Source organism: Rhamphochromis longiceps, linkage group LG5 (assembly GCF_057381845.1).
Source record: "Rhamphochromis longiceps isolate RC_006_pf linkage group LG5, R_longiceps_female_GT1.1, whole genome shotgun sequence".
Lineage (NCBI taxonomy): Eukaryota > Metazoa > Chordata > Actinopteri > Cichliformes > Cichlidae > Rhamphochromis > Rhamphochromis longiceps.
Window position 1 is genome coordinate 24,952,113 of NC_140561.1, and position 22,369 is coordinate 24,974,481.

Sequence of the window (22,369 nt, forward strand, 5' to 3'; positions counted from 1 at the left end):
ATAAAACTCTTTGTTTACGTGACTAAATAGAACTTAGTAGCTGAGAATGCCAGATCCAATGTCTTTTCACTCAGATGTTTAGATACTGATAATAAAGCCCTACCTTCTTGTTGAAACTAGTAAAGACCACTTAGCAAATCTACATAATGCGAAAAGATGTGGGTTAAAAATGACTTCCAAGTTGTTGTTCAAAGGTCTATTTCTTAATTTTTTTATGTGACAAACTTTTTGGCACATCATGTTACTGACCTAACGACCCCTTTTCATATGTACTAAATTAATTATTACCTATTCATACTGGTGTTCTGTCCATAGGCAGACATTTCTTTGTAGAAGTCTAAATTTTACTTTAACATGAAAGAAATATTATCCATAAACACCATTGTTTCCTCACGGCACAGCCAGCAGCTGGAGTAAATCTTACTCTTTTAGCAGACACTGAATTACCCCAGGTAAACAAATGCTGAGATCATAGCAATCTTATACTGCGCATTTATAACGGATATCATATGTAAACATGTGGGAGTCCAACATCGCTTTTTAAACATGAACTGTACCACTTCGTATTAGGTTTTTACAGATATGTGAATACGTGTTACTGGTTTACTTCCTCCAACTACTTAACTCAGTTCAAGGAAACTACTCCTGCTTACACATGAGCACAGTGAGTGTTGACCCGCCTAGAAATGAAAAGTACAGTGCGCACGCTGGCTGCCGACTCGTCTCCTCTGTGGTTTACTTTAAAGAAGCAATGAAGGACACGCTTTTACTGCTGTTTCTGCTGTGTGCCCAAACTATCAAGGTAGGCTTTGTCACTGTCTTTAAGTCTGTCACACTTGATTGTACTGTTCATCGCAGACTGGATGAATACCAGTGCAGTGGGATTCAGCTAATGACCAGAGGGACAGTTTAAATGGAAAAGGAACTGAAGACGCAGTTCTCTGAAATCACTGAAAGACCGTCATTAACATTAAAGATTTAATGTAGATGTCTAACTTCTGTCATGTAATTTAACCTTTCTAATGTGTTTCTGTATATTGTTTAATCTGATCACCTGTCCTGAAACCAACAAACGGAGAGTTTTTCATTTCTTTTAAAGCATTTCTTAATAGTCTGTATCAATGTGATCATATTACAGTAAGTTTTACCGTGGAATTTTAATGAATAGGTTGTGCTGTGGTGAACCTGTATGAATGTTTGGTTTCGGTTACTTGCTCTCTCATGGAGTTTCAGACTGAATATCTCATTGCAGAAATGAAGGAGCAGCTCTTTCTGTTATCTCCCTGTATCACTGTGCTTTTCTGTAAATCATTAGTTGTTTTAGGCATGAAGCCGAGAGCTGGTTAACTGTCAGGAAATAAGAACAAGGTGCTTCATAAATCACCTTTGTCATGACTCGCAGTAGTACCGGTGGTCACACTACACAAGAATTTACTGCTTAGGAACCCAGCGCTTCCAGGTCGCCGCCTCTGTTTCCTGTAATACGAGAAACACGGTGCTGCAGTCAGCATAATCGTTCATTTTGCTTGTCATTGGAGGCCACTGCGGTGAGGGAGTTTCATGTTTTTTTTGTGTGTGCATAGGACAGGTGTGCAAGCAGCTACAATGTACTTCAGTCTTTACTATCTTTTGGTGTGTGAGACAGAAGCACAGGCAGAGATGGCATGTGAGTTAAGGCATTGGTATGCGTGCACTGCCCAAACGCCCAGAAATACTGCAGAAAAAAGAGTCACTTCCTATGAATTCTGAACAAGAGTTTGCTTGTTTGACCATGTCTGCACTGGGGCCAGCACCATTACCAGAAAGGAAAAAGTGGGCGAAGGTGTGGGTAGTCTGGTTCTACTTTAAGGTCCTATTTAACATACTCAAAAGTACAGCAGGTTATATCTCAACCTGTCTGTTTCCTATATCAGACAGTGACTAAATCTTTGATTTTGAAATTACTATCTTAACTGAGTTTGCTAATGTTTACGCTTATTGTCTACTTCTGAGAACATTTATAGCAAAAACGTCATACACTTTCCACATAAATTTGTAATTTCAGAATTACTAAATTTACCTGAATTACTGGCTCTGGGTTGGAGGGTTACAGCATTCTTCGCTGTCTACATCTAAGGAGCAGAAAATGAGATGCGCTCAAGTATTTGTCTGTTTCCCATAGGTCTGCTCTACACCCTACAAGAGTGAAAATGGACAGTGTCGAAATGACACAGAGTACAATCACAATGGCCTGTGCTGTACAAAGTGTCGCCCTGGTAAGAGTTGTCCTGTAAACATAACAAAGACTGCATTTTTTTTTTTTTTACAAAACTTTCCACCACAACAGTTAGACTAGATAAACAATGGTCAGGCATAAGCTATTCTGAAAGTTGCATCACTACACGATGAGCACTAACGCATGTCATGAAACGTGTTAGTAAAACTTGGGTGTGAAGGTGTGAAAGAAGGAAATTTTCACCTACTGTGACTAATTATATGTATTTATAAGCTGCTCTTTCATCCTCAGAGACGAAGGAAAGCAAACGCACAATACTGTTAATTACTTAAAGATTTAAAGCAGAATTTTAATACCTTACACATAACACAGCTTAACAAACACAGACCGCCCAACTTCATTTGGAAAGGTGCACACACAAAGCCTCATAAAAGTCTACAGTTCCACATCTATTACAAACTGAAATAGACATGAAAAATCAAGCTATTACTATGTAGAATTTCATAGTTAAAATACAATGTGTATACTGTAACATAAACAGGTAGTACCTGTCAACAAGTAGTAACAATGAACACTCTTTTGAATGATACAGATATATTAAATACTAAGGTATTACTCAGTGGTGGACTTTATGGGATTTGAGGAATAGAGAACAGGGGCTTTTTTGTTCTTTCTGCAACAAAAACTACCAGCTTGGTAATTGTGTACTTCCTGACTCCGAACAAAAATGCTGGTTAATACTGCAGGTAGGCTGGGTTTCGTAATGACTGCACTAACAAAAGGTGCATTCACACAAGGATTTCCCTCTGTTTATTTCCTCTTTTGTTAAGCAGTGGCTTGTGTGTGTTTTTGGCTTTGTGAACCTCCTGCTGTGACAACAGTGATTTGGGCCACACTGAGCTGGAAATCAGTTTTACTTTGAAGCATTTCAGCCGTTTTGCCCTCGCTCCACCCCTGCTCATGAGATAACTTGATCTCCCATGCTCACTAATCTCATCTCTCCCACTCAGTATGAAGTTAATTGTTTTACTTCCCACTTTACCACTGAATGAGTGCAGCAGACATTTTATTGGACTGCCTTTTATCGGTTAAATGTGTGTATTAAATGCTATAGTTGCAATAACTTAATGCACTCAGGGACAGAGTATAAAGTATTGTATTATAATGCATTGTATGTGTCACTGTTACGTTATCAAAGTATGACCAGATTTTATTAGGCTGAACAATTAACAACTATGACAAATAACATTAAACTTATGCTTTTGGCCTTTTTGGGGCTTTTGTAGAGTTACGGTACCTATGTGCAGTAATAAAATGCATATAAAACTTATAAATTAAATATAAATGTAAGTTAAGTAACTAAAATGATATAATTACAGGCTATCGAGGGGACACACGTTGCACTGAAACTACCGATACTGTGTGTACACCATGTCCTCCGGATCAGTATCGAGAGAACTTTAACTTCTATCCAAACTGTAATAGCTGTCAAAAATGCAAAGAAGGTCAGTGGATGAACTGTACATCTCCATGTTATTACACTCATATTTGTCCAGTTATTGTTTTGTTTAATACCAACAAGCAATGGATGTGAGCAAAGAATACTTTTCTGTCTTCAACTAGAAAAAGGTTTACAGTATGCACAGAACTGCTCCTCTACAACACCGTCCAAGTGTATTTGCAGACCTGGGAGGTTCTGCCGCTTGGGATATGACAATCCATACTGCTCAGACTGCAAAAAATACAAACAATGCAAACCTGGCTTGGGAGTGTCTGTAAAAGGTAAAACTTTTTTTTTTATATCTCTCTTGTCACTCTGTTTTTATGGTACATCTTAAAACAATATTTTGAAATTTAAGGATGTACCATTTGTCAGATGAGCCAACTTCTTTCTGTGAGGGTCTTCTGTAATTACTACTAATAAAAATATAACAAAAATAAAAGGAGAGGGGTACATGCTGGTGCAGTGGTTAGCACTTTTGCCTCAAGCAAGACCTCCTGATTGCCTGTGCGAGTTTCCTCTGGGTGCTTTAATTTCCTCCCACAGTCCACACTTATCTGGGTTGATGTTTTGATTTAACAAGAACAGGCCCTTTTCTAAGTATAGCTTTAACTTTAGTGGTTACTGGAATAGAAAAAGTACTGGTGTCGGCCCTCAGCCTCCTCGTAGATATACTCCACTCATTGACAAAGTTATATGCTGTTACAGATTCATTTATAGATCAATCAAGAGTCATCAACATGATCAATTATTCTGGCTCATCCCACCAAATCACTCAACAAATACCATGTTATGACATTATTAGTATATTGACCTTTATCCTTAGTGCAATATAGCTGTCGGTATACTGTGCTCATGTGACTGCTTTTTTCGGGACAGTGGGTCAGATGCACTCTTCGCAGCTACAGCGTTTTTTTCTACAGATTTCTATTCAGTCTCTCTGATATTTCCCATGAAGTCTCAATATGCCAGTGCTTTTATTAATGTTGTTTTGTAACATGTTCCATACAATACAAGTCATAGAGTGAAACACGTCATTAAATTAAATGTTTTTCTGTTGTTGCCAGGCACACCAAATTCAGATGTGAAGTGTAAAACATGTCCCGAAGGCACGTTCTCTGACAAGACCTCCTCCACTGACCCCTGCCAGCCCCACACAGAGTGAGTGAAGGAGAGCTATGGTATTTCCACAAAGGTGTTCCAGACTCAAATTGCTGACCCTTCTCTTTGTTCTCTTCAGCTGCAATGGGAGGGCTGTTCTTAGAGAAGGCAATACTGAATCAGACAATGTGTGTGAACCACAGTTGACAACAACTGACAATCACAAGAAGAGTGTCGGTACAACTCCCAGCACAAGCACGACCACAGTTGCACCAAGCTCAGGCTCGACATCTCTGCTAAGAAGCACCACACAGTCTGCCTCAGTTTCAGAAGAACCCTCCACCTATTTAATAACAAGCCTACTGACCCCACCGCCTGACAGCAGTTATGGTACTATAACTGACTAACTTTCAGACTACTCATAAGAAAACAGCTGTGTATGAAAAGTATTTCAAAAGTGCTCTTGTTTTGCTTCTTTTGAGATGTATCTCTGCTTACCTCTCTTAGTTGGATTAATTGCTTCTGTCACTGGATTACTTGTCATCACCATCATCCTTTTTCTGCTATGTTATTGTCAAAAAATCTGCAAGAAAGGTAAATATATGCTTTTATAGGCATTATGTTTATTTCTGAGTTACATTAGAGAATGATAAGGACCAGTTAGTTTTTAACTTCTTTACAAGGAACAGTTTTTATTACACTTTCCCTCTCTTACTTACAACCATTGTTCTTTTTTCTTAGACACTGCAAGTTTATCTCCTAAGGTGGATGCAAACGGAAACTGTGAGACTGCTGACGAAGTAAGTCTCGGCTTTCTATCTTTCATACTGAATACACCCTACATTTAGTAAAGTACACATCCTCTGTGGTCTGCAATTCAGTACAAGATCACTGCCATTTATTCTCCCCCTTTTAAAGTTGATTGCGTTCAGTTTTACAACAATTAAATCATGAAACATTCCCATTTGCACGTTTATTGATATAATCCAGTCCAGTACAACACCACTGCTAACTGTAACCACAGTGCGACTTCCAATAAAAGCATCAATAAAAACTGGGCTTGGTAGGCACCATAAAATTAGTCTTTATGGCAGAATAGCTCAGTGTTTGTGATTTTTTTAAAAATCCGCTGGAAATGAACTTCTCTTTTTCTTCCTCCCTGCAGAAATACAGTGGGAAAACTCAGCTGACTTTATTTAAAGTTGCATCACAAGAAAATGAGTGCCTGCTAGAAAAAGGGGAAGCCAGCAGTGATCACAGTCAATGCACAACCAATACCGAAACTTTAACTAGAACTGATGGTTGCAGCAGCCAGGAATCCATCAGCCCTTTACATTCCACTTTTGCGCTTGACAATCCATTGTCTGTTCTGTCCGAGCCCAAGACTTTACACTCCAACAAAGACTCTGCTGCACCACAGCCCAGTATCCAAACACAGACGTCCTCTCAGCCCAGCAGCCCTCAGATCATCACGCCCATGACTACCAGCCCACACGTCAACGTTAACATCACTTTGCACATAGGAAACGGGTCCTGTGGGACACCAGCTTTCATACCTGCGGACTTGATAAAACCTGACTGTAAGCTCCCCTATGGAGAGGAAGAGGAGTCCTTTAGCACCCCACAGCAAGAAGATGGCAAACAGTCACTAATGTCAGTGCCGGAGAGTTCCAATTACTGCACTGAGCACACGAAGCAAGACTCATATGCATGAAAGACTGATGTTAAGGTACACAACTATTTCCACTTTGAAGGCAGAAACTGTTACTTATTGTTTATATTTGTATATATATGTATATATAAATATATATAAGCCGTGCTGGAAATAAAAATGTAAATATGGAGAGAGGTGTAGTCTACAGTCATCATAATATATTACATCTATATCCAATGTTTGTTGTAAAATGCATATCTTGTGTGTACAGTTTTGCTGAAAGAATCATTTTCTTTTGTTAAGATACCACACATCACTGTATATTGTGTATTACATGTAAGGTAACCTCAAAAATGTGTTTGGATACCAAAACCACACTTTAAAAAAATGTAGGTCAACTGCACTAGATGACAAAATGTCAAAGATTAAGCAAATTATTTTAAAGCAAAATGGCACAGCTACACTTTAAATTATATATTTTTTAAAAAAAAATACATATTCAAGAAAACACTCTGGTCATGCAGCAGTGGCTGCCCTAAAGAGTTCAGTCACAGTCTTTCAGAAACTAGGCTGGGTTCCTTGCAGTTTGCAGAAACTGCTTGACAATATTGGGCCATGAAGTCAACTAGTTGAAATAGCTGTGGTTTCCTCCATGTGACAGAGGGCACAGATATCCGCTCATTCACGCTTCTGTATGCTGCATGTGCTCTGTGGGATATTCTGTGAATTTAATTTCCTCATTTGCAAAATATTTCTACAACGGGGGGGCTGAAGATCGACGTCGGTCACATACGCTCATCAGACGCTTTATTAGGTACACCTTGCTAGTACCATGTTAAATCTCTTTTGTCATAGCCGTCTTAATTCTCTTAAAACATTCCTCAGAGATTTAGTCCATGTTTGGGTCCACTGAAGCAACTGTGTGACAGTTGCTGCAGATTTGTCATGTTTGAGTCCATGATGCAAATCTCCTGTTTTACCACATCCAAAGGTGCTCTGTTGGATTCAGATCTGATGATCTTGATGATTTGAAGTTTGTGCATTATCCTGCTGGAAGAAGCCATCATAACCGAACCATCAGGATGCCGTAGCAGAAATTGAGAATCAGAGCAGGCAACATCTTTCCAATCTTTTCTTGTCTAATTTTGCTTAGTACATACACATCTCAGCCTCAGTTTCCTGTTTTTAGTTGACAAGAGTGGTACAGACTGTGGTTTTCTGCTACTGTAACCCATCTGCTTCAAAGACTGGCGTGCTGTACATTCAAAGATGCTCTTCTGGTTACAACCTTGGTTGTAACAAGTGGTTGACTTATTTTTGCCTTCCTAGCTGCTCAAAACAATATGGCCAGTCACCTCTTGCATCAACAAGATATTTTCACCGAGAGAACTGCTGTTGGCTGGGTGTCTTGTTTTTCAGATGATTCTCGGTAAACTCAAGAGATGGTTCTGTGGGAAATTCCCAGTACATCAAAAGTTTCTAACATAATCAGACCAGCTCATCTGGCACTAACAAATATGCCACATTAATAGTCACGTAAATCACCTTTCTTCTCCTTGTGATGTCTGCAGAGGTGGGACCAAGTCATTGTTTTGCAAGTCTCAAGTAAGTCTCAAGTCTTTATCCTCAAGTCTCAAGTCAAGTCTCAAGTAATGTCAGGCAAGTCAGAGTCGAGTCTCAAGTCACTGGTGTAAAAGTCCGAGTCAAGTCACAAGTCTGAAACTTTGAATTTCAAGTCCTTTCGAGTCTTTAAAAAAAACAAACGAAAAAATAATGTTGCAGTTATATGCTAAATGTAAATATTAGACCATGTAATTTTAAAATCTGTGTTTTTCTCAACACATACAAAATAGTGAACTTAGAAAATATACACAAATTGTGAAATTGCACCTCTTTAAAATGCAGCTCAATTAAACTTAGCTCCAAGAATAATTTTCACCGACAGTTCTGAGATACGCTGCATGTTATTCTTGGATGCGGTTGTAGGACCAGCTTTAAAATCGCATGACAAAAATATCATACACATTAAAAAAAACTGTATCACCAACGTAGCCTGGACAACATTTGCTAGTTAGATGAAGTCAGTAGTGATGGGTCGTTCGCGAACGAAATGGCTCTTAGAGCCGGCTCTTTGACGTGAACGACGCGAGCCGGCTCCTTATCGCGAGCCGTCACGTGGGTTTTTTTTTTTTTCCTTTCTCTCAGCCTCTCTCTCTCGCACTTTTTTTCCGCTTCACTCTGCACGCGAGCCTTGTGCTTTACGCTGGGCAGAGGGGGGAGGGGCGGTAGTTACACTCAGTAGCACAGGAACAGAGCCAGAGAGAGAGAAAGAATCAGAATCAGAATCAGAATACTTTATTGATCCCTGGGGGAAATTATTTTTTGTTACAGTGCTCCATTTTAAACCAACATTAAGACAAGACAGACAATACGCTAACTAAGAATAGTACAATATATACATATATATACATACATACATACATACATAAGTCACTTATAAATAAATAGTTGGAAAAGAAACATGTGTAGTTGTAGCAGCAAACAGTGTGTTAAGTGGATGCGTTGTACAGGGAGATGGCCACAGGCAGGAATGATTTCCTGTGTCGTTCAGTGGTGCTTTTCGGTAATCTCAGTCTCTCACTGAACGAGCTCCTGTGACTGACCAACATGTCATGGAGTGGGTGGGAGGTGTTATCCAACATTGTCTTTATCTTGGACAGCATCCGCCTCTCCGAGAGAGGCAGGGACAACAACATTAGAAAGGTATAGTAATCATCCACAACTATTTTCGGTTGCAGATGATAAAGGATTGAGAAAGTTTATTCATGCAGGTCCATATGACAGAGAATATGCATGTTCTTTTAGTTTTCATATTATAATTTATATTTAATTGTGTTGTGGTTTGCAGTGTTTTGTGTTCTTTTCACTTTAAATTTGTGAAAGGAAAAAGCTGAAAATTTAAATAGTTAAAACTTGAAATGTGAATAGTTGATTTTTGTATTATATGATTTATTTATTACATTTTATGTGGAGTGAATAAATAAAAGTATATTTACGGTGGCCCCTAGAGACAAAGCACATACAAACTTCAAATCACGTACGAACTCTGAAGCATGTACAAACTCCAAAACACGTAAAAACACGTACAAACTCCAAAACACGTAAAAACTCCAAAAACACGTAAAAACACGTACAAACTCCGAAGCACGTAAAAACTCAGAAGCATATAAAAACTCAGAAGCACATAAAAACTCAAAACACGTACAAAAGACAACAGAAGTGCTCCAGGATGCTGGGCGCAGTGTTGAGCCTTTGTTATCTTGTGGCTACACAAGCCAGCAAGTACCAACGACCGGATTTGGTGTGTGGTAATAACAGGTAAATGAACTTTTTTTTAAATTATTTGAATATATATATGAGTGCCTGTGTATAAATACACAAACAATACACACATGCTTTCAATTGTGTAATTTAAGTGATCTAGTAGCTCTGCTTTGGAAGTTCAGTTCATGCTAGAAATGTGTTTTGGAGTTTGTACGTGTTTTGTCTCTAGGGGCCACCGCATATATTTATATATAAACATATATAAATAAAACCACTTGTTTTTACGTTAGTAATTCCTTTTGTGCATAATTTTATATTATTGTTAATAATAAATTAATTAAAGCAACAAAACAACCTGAAGAGCCGGTTCGGAGCCGAAAGAGCCGGCTCTTTTTAGTGAGCCGAACCGAAAGAGCCGGATCTCTAAAAAGAGCCGGAAATCCCATCACTAGAAGTCAGCTATCTCATCTTAGCATATTTATATGCATATTTATAATTATACGGTTCTTGGAGTGAGTGCATACACTCATGAAGTTTAGTAACTTCCGGTCACTGCAACAAGCCCAGGTACAGTTTACCGACGGATGGGTGCAGGACCTTGAAATGCACCGTGTAGAACGAAAGACCATCGTACGTATCATAAGTTTACCAGCCTCACAAATCGTCTTCATAAATACACATTCGTTAACCGTTTATTAATAGGACCTTTGAGCTCAACGGTAATTAATTAGTAGTGGAAATAATTTCTGGTAGCATCACAGAAATGTAGCAGTGACAATAATATTGTATGCTGTAATCGTACTGGGCAATTAGTGATACAAAAAACCTGTTTTATCCTGTGAATAAAAGTATATGTTTTTGTCAATGTACCATAATAACAGAAGCGAAACGCAATATTGTGTCAGGACAATTCACTATTTATGCACAATAAATAAAGGAGCATAGCGCGACAATTTCTGTTCAGCGCCAGACTTGCTTGTAACCTATATCACCAATTATGTTAAGAAAAATGACGCATTAACTACAACAGCAGACTGACCTTTGTGTAAATGCTTGGAGCAGACTAACCTGTGAGCTGGAGGGTTCTGGGACGTTATATTTGATCTTTGAATGGCTGCAATCCAGTCGCCTCTTTGTTACTTCGGAAACATGGCTTGAACAATTTCTCTTCAACGACGTAATCCGATAACAACCGATCTCTTTACCCGTCGGCTTCCCGTGGCTGTCATGCGACCGGCTATTGCAGTTAATAATACAACAGCTTCTTGACATTTTTGTGTTTCTTTTTATCGCTGTGTGACTGATTTTAATTGAAAGCCTGCGTGCGCTAGTACCGCTTGCCACGAGTTCCCAGAATCCTTTGCGGTTCTACCCGTGAATGACGTCACATTTTCAATCTCCATATAATATGCATGTTACATTTTATATTTGGGGTAAAATATCAAGTCTTTTCAAGTAAACCGGTTCAAGTCCAATTCAAGTCCCAAGTCATTGGTGTAAAAGTCCAAGTCAAGTCACAAGTCTTAGAACATTTTTTCAAGTCAAGTCTAAAGTCATAAAATTAATGACTCGAGTCTGACTCGAGTCCAAGTCATGTGACTCGAGTCCACACCTCTGGATGTCTGGCTTGAACTTCTGCAAGTCATCTTGACCATAACGACCAAATGCACTGAGATCAAGCCATGTAATCGGCTAATCAGGAGTTGAAGAGGTGTACCTAACCAAGATGTCGGTGAGAGTCGACGTGTAGTTACATTTCTAGGGGGTGTATATCAGGTTATAGCAAAGGATTTCAGAGGGGTATGCAGTTACAATGTAAATAAAAGGTGTATTTTTATTTATGTATTTGGCTGATTTAAGTTTGCATCCAAATATTTACAAAAACAAACAACAGTACATGTCTGTTTGAAAATCATAGCCATAATTTCTGAGTTTTAAACATCACACACCCTTTTTATCCAAATTCCTTGATTCTACTTTAAATGTTCTGTAAACAGACTTGCATTTGGTAAGTCTCATTTATCCTAGAAGTGATCCCTGCTGCTGTTTCACACCTGCTCTGCTTGATGTTGCTCACAATTATTCAGTCCAATCTGCTGCTGCGCTTTCTCTGCCTGGTACCTCATGTTCTCGGTCAGAAGTCTTCCATTTCTTGTTTTATTCTTTAACATTTTAAACAAATGTGAAAGACAGAAGATTTTGCTGATTTGACAAAACTGCGCAAAAAACCAAAGCTTGACTTTTTCTTTGAGCTCATTTCACTCGCCTCTGAAACTATTTAAAACTATAATAATATTTCTATTTTCAAAAATGGAAAGAGTACCCTAGCTAGTTTTAAAGGTTTTATACTTTTGGGTAGTGGAGTAAAAGAAGCAGCATATTTTCATGTGAAATACACCACCAAGCCACAGCATTAAAACCACCTTCCTAACATTGTGTAAGTCCCCTACCTGCGGCTAAATCACCTCTGACCCTTCACACCTCTGGTTCCTCAAGACCTCACGTATCATGCGGATGCAGTCCTTGGAATCTGGGAAATTTGGAGGCTAAATCAAAAGCTCCTCCTTTAAGCCCTTCCTGAGCATTGTTTTTTTTTTTTGGGGGGGGGGGTCACAGTTCATTGTTTGCTTGGTTCGCAACAATGTTTGGGCACGTGTTATGTGTCAAAGAAACATCCACACGAATGCCAGGAACCAATGTTTCTCTGAAGAACACTGCGTTCTAATAAGATAATCACTGTTGTTTACTTCCTCTACAGTGGTTTTATTGGTGTGGCATCTTCGTGTAGTGGGGTTGGTGTAGAGTAGCAGGGAACTACAGCTGGCTCTGGCTACTGTCGATGTGAAAGTGCGTGACTCTACTATCAGAACGAGACTACACAAGTTTGACTTTTATGGGAGGTGTTCAAGGATGAAAACTTCACTCTCTAAGAGAAACATTAAGGCCAGACTGAAGTTTGCCAGAGTGAACATAGACAAAGACAATGACTTCTGGAATAATGTTCTTTGGACTGATGAGTCTAAAATTGAATTATTTGGACACCAGAACAGTAGACATGTTTGGCATGAACCAAATACAGCCTTCCAAGAAAAGAACCTCATACCAACTGTGAAGCATGGATGTGGCAGTATCATAGTTTGGGGATGCTTTGCTGCAGCAGGACCTGGCCAGCTCACCATCATAGAATCCATCATGAATTCGACTGTGTATCAGAGGGTGCTTGAAGAATATGTGAAATCATCTGTAAAACAAAAAACAAACAAACAATTAAAGCTGAAGCGGAACTGGAGACAGCAACATGACAATGACCCAAAGCATACCAGCAAATCCACCAAGGACTGGCTAAAAACTAAGAAGTGGAGAGTCCTGGAATGGCCAAGTCAAAGCCCTGATCTTAATCCCATTGAAATGCTGTGTGGTGACTTGAAACGGGCTGTACATGCAAGAAACCCCCAGCTGAAAGAATTCTGCATTGTGGAGTGGGGCAAACTTTCTTCTAATCAATGTCAGAGACTGGTAAAAGGCTACAAAAAGTGTCTCACTGAAGTTATATCAGCCAAAGGGGGCAACACTAGTTATTAGGGGGTAGGGTGTCCTAACTTTTTTCTCTCCATTAAAATACACATTTTTGTTCATATCTTTTTTTTATGTGTAACAAAATGTTAATTTTTGCTGTTTAATTGCAATTAAGTCCCTTTTTTCTCCAGTAATACATGAAAACATGATTGGACACACTATTACACATATTATACATATTCATGATACATCAGCGACCAAGTGACCCACTTTTACATGTAGGTCCCTTTCAAGATTTTGTTTGGCTCTAGCTTACAAAAGTGAACATGCCAACAACAACAAAAAATAAAATAAAATAAATAAAATAAAACAAACAGAGCCAAGAAAGGAAAGAGCTGCTCTGAATTGCATCACAATAGAAAATGAAGTGCACAAGTTTACAAAGACATCAAAAAAGACATTTATGATTAGAATAAGTTGGGACTGAAATGACATACAGCACATTTATCCTTAAACTTTAAGAAGTATAGTTCGCTTGTGTTACACAAACCTCTCAGCATTATTAACTTTAGTCCCAGTTTGGAAGGATATGCTTACTCTAATCAGTGTCTCAGCAGAACCACTCTTCTTTATAGTATTAATAAACGAAACTGTTGCATTTTGCTTTAATATGCCAAACCCGCGGTTCTTCTCTAGCTCTTGAAGAAACCGTTTACTTTTGATAAAACAAACGCTTATCCTCTGTCACGATACCTAAACCTGAAGATTAGGGTAGTTTTTTTGCGGACGCTTCTGACACCTGCTGGTCGAAGTTGGACACTACAACATCTCTCTGACTAATAAAATTGTTTTCAGTTAGAAGTGGCAGTTACTTTTCATGGCAGCTGCTGAACTTTTTTTTAAAGTCAGGCAATTTGCTCTACAAAAAAAAGTTGCTAACGGTTGATTTCTGTATATTTCTTTCTTGTAATTAGCTGAGCAGCAGCAGCAGCTTGTGAACGAAAAGAAAGGCAGTACGAGTCAATTCATTAGGAGAGGGGGATAAAACTTTACACAGTTTTATTCCTTGTCTCGTACTCAACTTGATAATCATTTAAATTACCACGCTACATATAAATTACTCTCGTTATCTTCCAAATGTTAGTCATAGATGACAAGTATCTTTCTTCCGAACATTGTGTGTGGTCGAGTCCCCGGCCCCCCTAATTTTTCGGTACAGTTGGTTGCATCCGTTGCCGCTGTGTGTTGCTCCCTTCCTGAAAGACACTTGCGTTGGAGCCGCTGATGTCGTTGAGCGAAGGCTGGTGAGTTTAGGCTCTTTTTGCTGTTTTAATTCGTTTCTTCTATTAATAATGGGCATTTTTTGGGAAGCCTCAACCTCCCGTATAGATTCCTACATACACTTTTCTAATTATACGGCTAATTAAATCAGTGTTATGCCTCTTTTGTGTCCCCTATCTCCTCCCGCTGTGGTTGGCGGTGTCGTGGACCTGGTCGCTTATGTTTACAGTCCCTGCCAGCGAGCAAGGTGGATGAAATATGTTATATAATGTGTATTTATCCTAAGCAACAGCTCATATGTTCGTCCGATAGTTTGTGATAGATGGTGCGAATTAAATAAAAGAGCAGCACGGGATCTTGAAGCCCTTTACGGGAGGGTATTTAAAAGGCAGCTTCTTAACACCGGGGAAGGAGGTGGACAGGCAACGGAGATAATACTGACTGCTGCAGGTGTTTGTCTGTTGGTTTGGTGGACTGCTGCAGTCCACCAAACCAACAGGCAAATCCATTAGAAATGAGCAAATCCATTTCAAAGAGCGAGGAAATGGGTGCAGCAAAGTACAGAACTAGTTTGGTAGAAACGCTAATGTACGTCAGGTGTTTCCCCAGGTAAAGAGGAAGCTCACAAAGTGAAAGCAAAGAGCAGGCATTATATTATGAGAACAAAAGGGACTGCTTTAAAAAAGGTGGTACACGCTACTGCCAAATTATTAAAGGGATTTGTTTAAAGTTATGTCCACCGCCTTCATTAGGGCATGAGATTTTGAAGTGCTTTAAAATAAAGTCAGGATAATTGTATTCACTATCCATGAATGTGCGGTTGATTTCAAATTAATTGATGTGCTAAATGCTGCTGGATAAAAGGATACTTGGTACACTGCAATAAAATACTAAAATCACGAGCAAATATCCAATCTGAGAAACTGGAAAGTGTGATTTCTTTGTCATTTTTTTAAATACTAATTACAGGTCTAATCTAAAAACCCATATTTAGACTGTGTAATCAGTTTGTACAGAGCTAGTACAGCTTACTAGAAGCTCTTGTGTTGTAGATTAAATATTAAAGGGTTGTTGTTGAAGTTGATTTTGTTAATGTGTAACCAAAAGAATGTCTTCACATAACTTATTTAGGGTTTGGCTGATTAAAGGTTTGAGGTGCCTTATTGTCTTTTTGTTTATTGTTTTTACACCCCAACAGAGACGATAATTTCAGGATTCCTGAAGTCAACTCCCACATGGCAGTGAACCACGTCCTTACAAACTGAACCAAGTATACTCTGCTCCACGACGTTGCCCTCTTAGATGCCTTTCAGTGTCAGTTTTTGCAAATGGCTTGCTCTCTGAAGGACGAGCTTCTGTGTTCCATCTGCCTCAGCATCTACCAGGACCCCGTCAGCTTCGGCTGCGAGCACTACTTCTGCAGAAAGTGCATCACCGAGCACTGGAGCAGACAGGAGCCTCACGGAGCGCGGGACTGTCCCGAGTGCCGGAGGACCTTCGCCGATCCACTACTTTCGCCAAGTCTCAAGCTGTCCAACATTGTGGAGCGCTATTCAGCCTTCCCACTGGACGCCATCCTTAACGCACAGAGGAGCTCCTACCCCTGCAAGGACCACGAGAAGGTCAAGCTCTTCTGCCTCACCGACAAAAGCCTCGTGTGTTTCTTCTGCGACGAGCCGGCGCTACATGAGCAGCACCAAGTAACCACTATCGACGAGGCTTACGAGGAAATACAGGTCAGTCATAGCGCACACACTCTGACAGCTCATTAGCAAGAGCGAGGCTGACATTTTCTTAAAACCCATCAGCACTCTGCTCCACGTTCAGACTCTTTCACCCGTGGGAGCTGCCCAGACAGTTCAGCATTAAGTCCACTCCTGCCCAGAGAAGCTGCACTGAAGCAGTTTGGGGATTTGGTGCTTTTTGCTTTTGAGTGTTTCAGGTACAGCAGGTGCTGATGAATGAGGCACATCTAATTTGCTTCTCCCTGATGCCCACAAGTCCACTGACCTGAAATCATAATGAGATTCCAGTTTGTAAGTCCCGTTATGATCAGAGGTTAATAGTTTCATTTCTTGGTTCAAACTGAACTGAAATGATGGTTAGGAATGCAGCTCCTGCTGCCTGGAATGAATCACAAAGAAATTGAAAGAAGCAGTCACTCTTTAGGTGTGTTCAAGGAAGTTAAGAGAATAAGACAAATCTGATTCATTTAGATTTTTTTTTTTTTAAACTTCTTTACTTTTTTGGACTTCCTGTTTTTTTTTTTTTTTGTTTTTTTTTTTTTGGGGGGGGTTGTTTGTTTTGTTTTTTTTAATACAAGTAGGTGTTAGTTATGTAACACCTTTTTATTTAATTAAGTTTAGTTTTGTGTTGTCAGTGTCTTTGTCTGCTTCTTCATTGTTATGCCTCTGGTTTGGCAGTTTCTCCTTTAAAAGAAACAAACAAACTTGCAAATAAAGTTCATATCGCCAGGGTGATCTCGAATCAGTTGGGGACCTTTCCTGCTTAGGTAAAGTGCTTCTCTACGCAGAAACGCATGGCTTTTTTTTTTCTTTTCACATTACTAATTAAAGTCCTGGAAATATTCCAGGAAAAAAGCATTTAGATTAGTTAGACATATACATCCACATTTCAGATCTGGCAGGGGGCCCTTGTTGCACATCAACATCATTTCTCTTTCTCCCTATCTCTTGTCATCTCTTTGCTTTCAGCTTAGCCCCAAATAATTTACAATTTAAAGGGGAAATTTGATTTTAGAGATCTTGACATCGGCAACTAACAGATGCTTGAAAACAGGAGAGGGGGAAAAAAACCTTCCTCAGTGATTCATTTAAATCTAGAATATTAGGAACTAATTGACTGTAACTGTGAAGAAATGAACTTCTCAATAAAGCGTGTGTTTAATGTGTCATTTGCGTTTACCCTGAGTCATGTTTTCCACATTAACGAGAATAGTTCAGTGTTTGCGTTCCCTTCACCATTTGGTTATTTCCATTCCCACGGAGCCAAAATCCAATAACTGTGAAACAAAGCTCCTAATCCTTTTCCTTCTCTGCTCCAGTATACAGAGCAACACATTCCAGTCTAATGTTATGGAGTTCCTTTCCGTTTTCATGCCTGCTGTTGCCAGTGTAGATGTTCATATCTGCTGTATGTAACATAAAACACTTTGTTTTCTTGATAGTGAGCACAGTGATGTTTCTGATAAAAGAGATTTATAGTTACTCGGTGGGGGTTTTGAGGTTTCACTGTCTTTCAGTGCATCTCAAACCAAAACCTCAAGTCTCTTTTGGATATATCACTAATGAAGTCTGAGTTTTCGGTTTCAGTGTCTGGCTCTAACTTCGTGATGCCGCTTTTGTTGTATACTTTATTTTTTTATGCTGGGGCTTACTGTTCTTCTTTTTAGAATTGGAATTTCAGTCAGGAGCAGAAAAACTATTAATCCCATCAGGGAAAGTCTATCAGCGAGATGGTCTCAGCCTTTGACTATTCATGACCTCAGACACTCTCCTTTTGTGGTGTGGTACTGTTAATGAGTGAGAAGGGTTATATGCAGACTGCAAGTGAATTAAGAAATCCCAAATAACACAATGTGTCTTTTATTTTTGACTTCCACCTTGAATATTCAAAACTTCCTTATGTTATTAGTTTCCATTCTGCCTGCCCACAACTCTGTCCACAGATTTAGCTGTGATTATATTACTAACTATGCATATAGTTGACTGAACATCGAGACTGTCAGCTTAACTAGCAAATAAATGCCCAATTCTGCATCTGCATCACATGTTTGATGACTTCCTTTTGAAAGTTTTCAGTGGAAGTGGTGATTCACATCTCTGCTGCTACTTCAACCACTGGATTCTAGGGAAACAAGTTTGTCCCAACCAGCACCACATATTTTCTTGTGATCAGTTTCACTTAGCCAACAACCACTTGCCTCCCAGTTGCAGAGGGCTCATAGGCATGTCTCCACACCTCCAAGCTGCATTGGGTCAAAGTCTTTCTAGTAGCCAGTCTTGCCACTTGGCAGCCATATAGGTAAGGCAGTTATTTTCAGTGAAAGTAAAACCAGGGCATAATCTATATTGCATTGATCACCAAAACATGCAAATTCAGAAGTCAAATCTGATTTAAAACAAAAACTAAGTACATTTGGTAATTTTGCCACGCTAATTAAACATATTACATTTTAGGTATTTTGTACTGTAAAAGATGATGCAATAATACAGAGAAAATCCCACCAGTCAGACAACCCCTTACGAATAAAGGGAATAAAGAATGGGGAGAGTGGCGTTTTATGGTTTACAATTTACAAATTTATGGTTTCATCAACATTAGTGCACTTAAAGAATTGCTCTCCACTTTCACATTGTGCATTTACCATTTTCTTGGTTTATCATTCACATTCTTACATCAGGAGATATGTTTTCCACCACACTTGAAGCCTTCATAAACCTCAGCTTTTGCCATGGATGGATAAAACGATGTGATTGGCTTTATGCTTTCCCATTTCACTTCTTATAATTCTTAAAATGTCAACCATTCTGTATCTACTGTTGTACATAATCCACAGTAGCGGATTTTCAGATAACACACCCCAACTCATTTGTCCATTTACAATAATTTGGCACTGCACTTGACCATCAGTTCAGTTGGATATGTTGTACTTGTAGCAGCAGAGATGAGGAAGTCTTGTCAGGTAAGTTCACTTCTTTCTGTCTTCACATTTCCAGATTTCAACAATAACAGACTCTGACTCAAGTGTCATCACTTGACTTTGTGCAGCTACTTCTCCAAATGTCTTCATGGAACTTTTTCACTTATTCCCCAAGAGCTTTAAACAGACTTTGGCTTGTAAAATCTGTGGAGACTTCTTTAATTGGGGAAAAAAATACTTAATTGGATTAAAACCAATTTGTATGATCTAGGTGTTTGAGGGTTACAAGGAAACATAATTAGGCAGTTTGTGCATAGTAAATAGCTACATTTCCCCTCCCTTGTTCTGCATTAAATATAATTAACAGTGCTGTGTGTATTAATGCTGTCCTCATCAGTTTCCAATCAGGCTGTGTGCTGTAAGCTTGAGAAAGGTCAAAACTGTGTAATCTTGGAGCAGAAGTAATTAGGCCCAACACAAGATGTTTCTCTTTTCTTGGACACCGGCTTGTCCCTCTGCTTGGAGTTCTTTTCATGGTGGCGATCTGGCATTTTGTATTCTGGCAGGAGACTTGGAGGCTTCCCAGATCCACAATACTGAAACGGAGTGTGCGCGCACACAGTGGCCCCATCAGACACAAGCATGTCCCATGATGATCTTGGCAAACTCGTATTTGTAGAGCTCGTTACATCATGCCTCATCTATATCAGACGAACAACTTGCACATTTTCCATGTTATTTATTTGTTTTGCAGTGAGCAGATAGGAGCTGAGTGTCAAACAGAAACAAATGCGAGAGCTATGCCTGCAGGCTTAAACGTCACTTTTAGCGTGAGGCTCAGCAGTGTTTCACTAAATGCCAAAACAACATGGCGAGGATGTGTTAAAATGCAGCAGAGATCACATCCAGTGTTTTGACAGTCATGACCAAAGGGGCACATGCCCTGCCAGTATGATGGTGTATTTAAAATAAATGTTAGTTTTTGTAGAGTGGGGAACTGTTTAGATATGGGGAAAGGATTTGGTAGGCCGAGTGCCAAAGCTTTGCCTCATTATGTTGAAATGTTGGAGAGGCTAGCAAGGTCTTTGCCGAAGTAGTTTTGAATTCTTACAGAAATCTTCTGGAGAGAGTGCAAGGAGAGTTTCCCTAGTTTGGTTATGATTTTGTTCTTGGGGGAAAATGAAAGTCAAACTTACTGTCAGTCGTAATAGTTCAGCATTACTGTCCAGTTTCCCAGCAGTGGTTGAATTTAGGTTAAGTCAACATCTTCATCACCCCGCAAGTAGATGCCGCCTCTTTTTCCTCAGTAATATATATATTTTTTTCATCTTTATCACAGCTTTCCAGAAAGCAGAAGGCTGATGATTTGTGTGTTACACAATCGGCATTCTAAGGATGGAAGAAATCAAGTTTTTTACATTTGAAGGAAGCATATCCAGACTGAGACCAGATCATAGAATAGACCTTCACGACGAAATACAAAGACATTCAGCACAAACATTTTTTTTTTAACTCTTGTGTGTCTGCCAGAAGACCTTCTTTGGAAAAAGCTTTTCATTTTGGAGAAACTTGCAGAATAACTAATGCCTAATTTCTGAGCAGTTGACCCTTAAATAGCTCATTTTACTATGTAAAGTCAAGTCAGTCATGGCTTATATTTTTATTTAGGCTCTTCTCAACACATTTCCACATGAGATACCTTTTTGTTTCTTATTCTCAAGCTAGGTTTAGATGGAACACCCTTCTGTTATGTCATGCCACTACTGCTTTAACTCTGATGTTTTTGGTTGGTCAGTGTCTACTCACAAGAGCAGCCTTTCGTTAGTCTGTAGCAGAATGTAATCTCCTTAGCCTGGCATGTCACTCTGCTGACCTCAGGCCCTGAGTCTTGATGCCACGTTGAGAGCTTTGCCTCCTGCTGATTTGCATCCTTTAACCGGTAAATGCTGCTGTGGCCAAATCTGTAATGCACAAACACATATGACACCTGACTTTTGCATGGTGATGTGTACACATCTGGCAGGCATTTACTCAGCACATAAGTGCTTGCTCGTACACTTTTTTTTTCCCTCAACATAAAGGACATTAAGGTAGGATCTGGGAGGATTTGTCTGCAGCTCTGCCATTTGCTTCAGGGAGCAGAGATTTGACAGGGAACTAATGCTTTCTGATTAGGTAGGATTTTATTCCAGCAGTCATATTGGATGATTTGGGACACCCATTTAAAATGTACAAGAGCAAAAAGCACTCTTAATATAACATTCTTCCAAACGTCTTGTAATCTAAAACATTAAACAGAGCCGTAGATGGTCTCATAAATATCCACATTTAAATACACTCCAGACAACCCATTATGGCATGTATATAAAATTTCCCCCTGTCGGTTTTATGGTTAATTCATCAAATAAGGGTTTATCCAAAAGGCCGCATATCATTATCCAGAGCTTCATTCCTTAACCAGGTTGAGCAAGAGCTTTATTTTGTGTGAAATAATTCAGTCATACATCAGTCATGCTAATGGAGTGCTGGAGCGATTTTAAAAAGAGGTTGGCTGGATTACTGCACCCTGATTGGTGCTGGACAGAGTTGTATACTTATTACCACACTGCTGTGGCCCTTAATGTTGGAAGTCAATTCCTGTGGAGGACAAAATGGAAGACACAGCAGCCACTTTGCCTTAATTGTGATGATGAAGATTGTCAGTGGGTTGTATGCAACCACAGCATCGCAGAGATTGACACTCTTCCTGCAGTCTACTTGCTCGAGGGATGCGTTATCACTCTACATTCTAGTTGTATTGGACCAGATAAAGAGGAAAATAGATTGCAACCACTGCTTAACCATACATTTGGAACTTTAAGTTTTGTTTTGTTTTTCCCAGACACTATAGATGCTGTACAGTATATGTGTGAGGAGTATACAGCAGGCAGCTGTGCAGTAATGCTAATCTCAGTTTGACTGAAGCCCACGCTGCAGAAGAATTAAATGATTACTGTAGTCTTGAGTCACCCACACAGACCTGTCACTCAGGGTGTCCAGATGTACCTGTGTGCTGCTATCTATTAACACCATTCTTATAGCAAGGCATTATATGCTTATCAGGACACAAACACG

The 22,369-nt window shown here is 39.4% G+C and overlaps 2 protein-coding genes and 1 long non-coding RNA gene across 3 annotated transcripts in view; 2 read left to right on the forward strand and 1 right to left on the reverse strand.

Annotated features, from left to right (window-relative positions):
- LOC146670096 (uncharacterized) overlaps positions 1-11,204 on the reverse strand; it is a 28,657-nt gene extending 17,453 nt beyond the window's left edge. The window contains exons 1-2 of the long non-coding RNA XR_014911754.1: positions 10,864-11,204; positions 5,316-5,400 (exon numbers count right to left, since the gene is read on the reverse strand). This is a non-coding gene — a long non-coding RNA (uncharacterized LOC146670096). The remainder of the gene's footprint in view (positions 1-5,315; positions 5,401-10,863) is intronic.
- tnfrsf1b (tumor necrosis factor receptor superfamily, member 1B) lies at positions 647-6,669 on the forward strand. The gene is made up of 9 exons (XM_085406808.1): positions 647-802; positions 2,162-2,255; positions 3,595-3,720; positions 3,839-3,997; positions 4,784-4,877; positions 4,957-5,207; positions 5,325-5,411; positions 5,559-5,617; positions 5,983-6,669. The coding sequence occupies exons 1-9, from the start codon at positions 656-658 to the stop codon at positions 6,529-6,531; spliced, it is 1,566 nt and encodes a 521-aa protein (XP_085262934.1). The 5' UTR covers positions 647-655; the 3' UTR covers positions 6,532-6,669.
- A 3,344-nt stretch (positions 11,205-14,548) lies between the features above and the next one.
- Positions 14,549-22,369, forward strand: part of trim62.1 (tripartite motif containing 62, tandem duplicate 1) — a 35,299-nt gene continuing 27,478 nt past the window's right edge. The window contains exons 1-2 of the mRNA XM_085406809.1: positions 14,549-14,615; positions 15,791-16,328. Of these exons, the coding sequence (XP_085262935.1) occupies positions 15,921-16,328 (408 nt within the window). The 5' untranslated portion in view covers positions 14,549-14,615; positions 15,791-15,920. The remainder of the gene's footprint in view (positions 14,616-15,790; positions 16,329-22,369) is intronic.